Source organism: Rhagoletis pomonella, unplaced genomic scaffold, assembly GCF_013731165.1.
Source record: "Rhagoletis pomonella isolate Grant_MI unplaced genomic scaffold, Rhpom_1.0 Rhpom_scaffold_00091, whole genome shotgun sequence".
Classification (NCBI taxonomy): domain Eukaryota; kingdom Metazoa; phylum Arthropoda; class Insecta; order Diptera; family Tephritidae; genus Rhagoletis; species Rhagoletis pomonella.
The window spans coordinates 5,643-12,163 of NW_023458645.1; the positions used below are offsets into that span (position 1 = coordinate 5,643).

At 31.0% G+C, this 6,521-nt stretch overlaps 1 protein-coding gene and 1 non-coding gene across 2 annotated transcripts in view; one reads left to right on the forward strand and one right to left on the reverse strand.

The window, feature by feature from the left end:
- Positions 1-213: 213 nt before the first annotated feature.
- LOC118749935 lies at positions 214-337 on the forward strand. Its single transcript, XR_004994314.1, has one exon. It is a non-coding gene; the product is annotated as a U5 spliceosomal RNA (small nuclear RNA).
- A 4,896-nt stretch (positions 338-5,233) lies between these two features.
- The window catches only part of LOC118749931, a 4,009-nt gene continuing 2,721 nt past the window's right edge, over positions 5,234-6,521 (reverse strand). The window contains exons 2-3 of the mRNA XM_036484695.1: positions 6,283-6,518; positions 5,234-6,112 (exon numbers count right to left, since the gene is read on the reverse strand). Coding sequence (XP_036340588.1) covers positions 6,009-6,112; positions 6,283-6,518 — 340 coding nt within the window. The 3' untranslated portion in view covers positions 5,234-6,008. The remainder of the gene's footprint in view (positions 6,113-6,282; positions 6,519-6,521) is intronic.

Consider the following 6,521-nt stretch of genomic DNA (forward strand, 5'->3'; position numbering starts at 1 on the left):
ACAGCTGACTCTGTCAAAATCGGGCCTTCTGAACGTGCCCAATGTTAACACCAACAAGAACAGCGCGTTTTTTGCTGGGTAGTTTATTGATACTTGGCGAACAAGTGGTCGATTTCTTTCGTTTATTTCCTGTACATTCCTTTAGTGTGACTATAATTCGCAACTGTTTTATGTATATCTTTCTAGTAATAATACATGTTTGCCGTTGCAAAATCACTCTGGCTTCTCTTCAGTTGTCGAATAAATCTTTCGCCTTTTACTAAAGATTTCCGTGGAGAGGAGCACTCTAATGAGTCTAAAATGAATTTTTGAAAGGTTTGCGGCCGATTGGTTGCGTGCGAACCGATAATGAATAAATTTAAGATAAAGGTATGTTAACTTTACATGGACGTTTGTGTTACTACTCAAACTCTAATGAAAATTACTAACAATTTGTACTAATTTCCCTGCAGTGGGTTGGTAAGCCAAACCAGTTAAAAAAAATACTAGTTCATTAACTAATAATGTATGTGCCTACCAGTTCTACAATTTCGAAGAACTTAAGGTGCTGGCCCAATGCGGGCTTACTTTGCATGCCTTGCTTATTTAGTTTGCTTTGATTTACTTTGAAAACTTGCTTGGCCAAATGGCGGCTTGGAAAGCTGTCGTAATGACTGTTCATTTTTAAATTTTTACAAAACAAAACAAAATGTTGTACAAAAGCGCAGAACAAATTTTGAAAATTTTTTTAATTGTAGCAAAATTGCGTAAATTAAGAAGTAAGTTACGCTCAAAGAGGAGATTTTGGGTGCGAAAGTTGTACTTGGATCGACAAAAGAACGGACTGTTTGAAAACGCATTAAATAAACTTGCAGAAGATGAAGAGCAGTTCAAAAAGTCTTTGAGGATGTCTCTCCCCTGGTTCAATGTGCTTCATGAGTTGCTGGAGAATTCATTGAAAAAATTCTCCATCAGGACTCCGATATCCTCTCGTTGTAGACTATTCGTCCCCAGAATGGGACTAACAACCTTCAGGCGAATAACACTGGAAACATGCGATATAATATGGGATTTGTTGGCAGATCTCTACCTAAGCATACCAAACGAAGCAGAGTGGAGTCGTATTGCAACCGAATTTGAAGTTTTGTGGAACATGCCGAACTGTATTGGTGCCGTGGATGGCAAACATATTAATATAATTTGCCCCACGAATTCTGGTTCCATGTACTATAATTATAAGGGAAATATAGTATTGTTCTTTTAGCAATATGCGACGCCAACTACACATTTACGTGTGTCGATATTGGTGCTTATGGTAGCCAAAGCGACGGTGGTATATTTCATTTTTCGAAGCTAACAGAGGCTATCGAAAACAAACACCTCAAATTTCCTCCAGATTGTCCTTTACCAGGGGAGTCAGGGCCATTTCCGCATTATTTAGTTGGGGATGCGGCATTTCCTCTTCGACGCTATTTGATGAGGCCCTATCCGGGTAGAAATATACATACTGAACAGGAATATTTCAACAAAAGACTTTCGCGTGCTTTAATTTTCAAAAAGCACTAAATCCTAGTGCTTAAAGCACCAAGTTGGCAACTATGGTGTCCAGACTGTTTTAAAAATAAACGCAATTTCTGAAAAAAAAAGATCGCCAATTAAAATTCGCGAAATCGATTTAACAGCCAGTTCGAAAATGCTCTATCTCAAAAAACTTGTAAAGAACGCCCTATTTCAGAATTTAGTTGGAGAACGTCCTATTTCAGAATTCGTTCCAACAGCGCCCTATCTAAGCTGCCGATTCAGAAACGCCCTACACATACAATACATTTTGAAGTGAGATAGGGCATTTTGGAAGCGATTTCTGAGATATGGCGTTCTTCAACCAAATTCTGAGATAGGGTGTTTTTCAATAAAATTCTGAAATAGGGCGTTTTTGAAAAGTTTTTTGAGATAGGGCGTTTTCGAACTGGCTGCCGAGATAGGTCGATCTTCCACTCAGCAGTCGATATGTAACATATTAATTACTACTTATTATACTTACTTTGCAAAATACTTATGCACGAAAAATGCAATTTATAAATTTAAATTACAAATGTTTGATTTTTTTATAAATATAAATATATATACATGTACATGTATTCCAACTCCTTAGGATGGGTTACATTATTTTTTCTTTAAAGTGTTTGGTTTTCTTACAAATTATGAGATGGATACGCAAAAAAAAGAAAATTGGATACATTTGAATACACTTTTGGCTAGGTCGGTGTACATTTTTTTGAGACGGCGCGGCAACACTGTTTATCAGTTTAGCTTTTACAAAACTTAAAATTTTTTTATTGAAAATCGCAAGTTAATTGCCGAAACGCCGCCCTAAGAGGATAAGAAGATGAATGAAAAAACTGAGTAGGTTTTAAGACAAGCGGATTAGAGGAGTAGATTTAAAATATTTAAAAAAAAACCGTGGTAAATCTACTCCGATTCGAGTTCGGACGTTGGATAGAATAAAACAAATGTCATGCGGTTTTTGGTTTTTTTATTTTTTGAACTTTTTTCAGTTTTTAATTTTATATTTATTTTTTTGGGGTTCTTTCTGATTTAATTTTTTTTGTTTAAAGATTTTAATTTGTTTTTGTTCATATCTTGCTTTTATAACTCATTGTTTTTTGTTTACTTTCACATGCTTTGTCGTTAAACGATTTGATTAAATTGATAGTATGTACATAATTATTATTTTAGTGTAATATATTTAAGCTTATGAAAAATATGTTGTTACGTAATTTATTATTTTACTATAAATTAATGACCTTTTGCAAAAAAGGCGCAGAAAAAAAAAAAAAATTAACTGAAATTGCAGATGGATAAAAATTTCGGCTTAAGTTGAATTGAATTATTTTACCTAAAAATGCGCAAATTTTAAAATTAAGCAAATATTATTATATGTATGTATGTATACCTAAATCGTACTGTATTGTTTGTATTTCCTTGCAATTTTCATACTTTTTTTGTTTGTTCTTTATTTGATTAGTTTTTCAAATTTTACTGTTCATTAAAATCTGCATTTCTTTCAAAAAAGTTTAGTTAAATGTTCTGTAAGTAGTCTTGCATATGTATGAAATTTCAATACATTTTTTTTAATTTTTAATATTTATCAACGTTTTTTATTATTTTATATTTTGCATTTTCTCGTAAATACTTTTCTTTATGCTTATTCATATTTAAAATTTATATACAACTTGCTTCTGGGTAGATTGTTCGAAATGACATTATTACCAAATAAGTGCAAATTCGGTTTTGTATTACATATTCTTCTGAAACACTTACATACATTTTTTTATTTTTTCCAAATAATATGTATTATTTTTTTTTATTATAAATTGCTACTTCTAAAACTTTTTTCTTTAATTTTTCATAAGCTCTTTCTGTTTTTGTTTATAATTGTTTATAATATAGTGTAATAATTGTTTATAATATAGTTAGGTACACTTTTAATGTTACATGCCTACATAGTACGTATTTATTGACAAATGTGAATGCGAGTTACATACACCCCCACTAGAAAAAGTAGCCTTACACGGATTTTTTACAATAGATATTCATGTTTTTTCTTTAGCAATTTTTTTTTATAAAAAATATAATTCATTCCATAATACATATAAGCTATTTAATCATAAGTTTCAAACTTTATCGAATGCTAAAAAATTTTTATATGGAAAAAAAATTTCAAATATTACCGGATCTTGTAGCTACTTCAAACTTGCACTTTATTACACTGAAATTGAATGGGCTATAAAACTGCATGCCAATTTTTCCCAAAAATGTGACAAAAAATTTGGAAATTTTGCTGAAAATTTTTATAAATTTTAAACAAAGTTTGAAACTAATTTATATTATAGAACGAACTATATTTTTTATAAAAAATAACTTTTTTTTTATGAAAATCTTGAATAGTGTAAAAAAATCTGTACTGAAATGTTTTAAGTGGGTGTACAATGTATATACATATGTATTTTTCTACTTTTATGCAGTTGCTTAGTAAATTATTTAACCGTATATTTAAAATTCTTGCAATACTATGAGATTGTCGGAAAGTATGGACGTTTCTTCTGCATTTGATGCATAATTACATATGCATATGTATGTTTTATAAATGTCATGCAATTGTTGTTGCTTATGCAGTCATGTCAGCTAATTAATTGATTCCATTATCTACTATATTTGCGTGTCCTTTTTGTCATTACATATAATTAGCAATCAAAACAAAAAAAAAAAATACTAAAGTTTCTTAAAATTCAAACAAAAAATAAGATCGTTTGGTTTTATGTGAAGCAAATTGCAAAAAATCACTAATCTTACGGGGAAGAGTATTTTTTTTTTTAATTTTATAACATAAATTTGTATAAAAAAGTCAATAAGCCATTAATACAGGCTTCGAAAAATACTTCTCTATTCCAACAAAAAGCAAAGACGGGCGGCAGTGTTGATGCGTATGAACTTTTTAATTCGGACTTATCTCGGTAATTAACTGCAGTTGATCTGGATTAAGAGCATAACTCCACACCAAGCCTTTTTGGGCGTTATGGCTTTCAATATGCAACTGAAAACGCCGCACAGTGTTTTATTTCAGAAATAAATAAAAAATTATAGTTTAAAAAACTAAAACCTCCCTATTATAATTGCCATTCGTACTGTCATTCGGTATGTAACTTGAGAATAGAAATCGCTGCATCTTTTAGGCGCATCAATATTACATAGTTACATCCCGAGCTAATAAAAGGAAGGTAAAAAGGAAGATAATAAAAAAAAATTAGTAGCGTAGATTAAAAAATTACGTTAACCTTTAAAATGATCTTCGATAATAGGTTTTAAATTTCTTCCTTTTTGACCTAAAACCGGTATGCTATCCTTACATCACGCTATCTCTTTCCATGGTCGCAAGAACTAAAATAACGTCTTTTATTTTTTTTTCTAAAAGTTCATTGCATTCAAAAATTTTACTTTTGAAGATCGTTTTTGAGCTTGAAATTACTTTTTAAAATCAAATTGAAATGCGGTTTTTGCTACTTGCTACCATGGAAAGGGATTCCTTGACACAATAAGGGTATTCATCAAACCTTAAAATTATTTTTATTGTTTTTGTTTGTATTTTTTCATTGTATGTATGTTTTATTTTTGTTTTTTTTTGTGTTATTTAACATAATTATTTTGAGTTAATTAAATTTTTTAGAGTTTACTTTTATTTGAAAATATCACAACGACTATAATTACGTTTGAAAAATAAAAGTAATAATTGAAGGAACTCAAAAATTTTTTAATAAATTTTTCTGACCTACTTAATACGCAACACTGACGTCTGCCAGGGTAGAATTTTGCTCAGATCAACTGCACCGTTAATCCGGATTAACGTCGCCGCCTGTCTATGCCATAGTGGAAAAAGAGAGCGCAACATATTGGGCCCTATATTGAAAATATATTATAGTCGCTTTATGGGCCAAAGTTTCGCAGAAAATATCGTAAACATAGAAATATAATATGTATATATAAATGCTTACTAAGCTTAATTTACTAACAGATATTTTAAAGTTTTATTTTTTTGCTTTTATGCTACATGCGTGTGCATGTATCTAAATTTTATACATATTTGCCTGTGTTAAAACTAATATTAATACTTGTACGTATGCATATGTACATATGTATGTATTTTCTAACATTCCAGTTTAAAAAAATAGCTTTCATAATAGAATTTTATACAACATTCAAACAATAATTAATCGCTAAATTGATACGCTTTTTAAATTTCGCTAAATTATTATTTTTAATTAATGGCATACATATGTATATGTATGCATGTCATATTTTTTAATCCAACCAGCTGTGCCACTATACACCTAAATACAAGAGAAAGCTTCAGACGCAAACCAAGCAAATCTACATATATAAATAAATTGCCACTAAATTCTTTATATATAAATTTAAGCTTTCGCAACAGCTGTCGTAAAACGTTCCTTTTCTTCACTCCTTCGCTTTGTTAGTCAATCGCGTGCTGCAATGGCCACTGGCGGAAATTGACGTTCATCAAAGAGTTTACTCGGCGTATCAATGGCATCACAAAGTTTACGGTACTTGGCAGAGTCTGCTGAAATGGAAGATGAGCACAGGCGGTCGTTTTCAAATGCAGCAAGAATTTCGATTTTAATTTGTATAAAAAAGAAAAGAATTTAGTAATTTGTCACAAAAAATTTAAACAAAAAATTTAGTCTCAAAAAGTAAGTAATATTCTATCCACGCAAATCTAAATGTTATTACCCGTTAGCGAATTGGCTGCCTGTTGTCCTTTTAGTATACCGGCATATGAATTATCCCGCACTGGATCTGGATTTTGTAAGACGCAACGTGGAATAGGGCTCTTTTTACTTTTCGCTTCACTGCCGCTGCTGCTGGCATTTGTATTTGTACTTGAAATTGTAGTTGATGGTGTTGTTGTTTTTAATGTGCTACTATCAATGCTATCAATTTGGTTAGTGGTGGTGGTGCTGCTGCTGCTG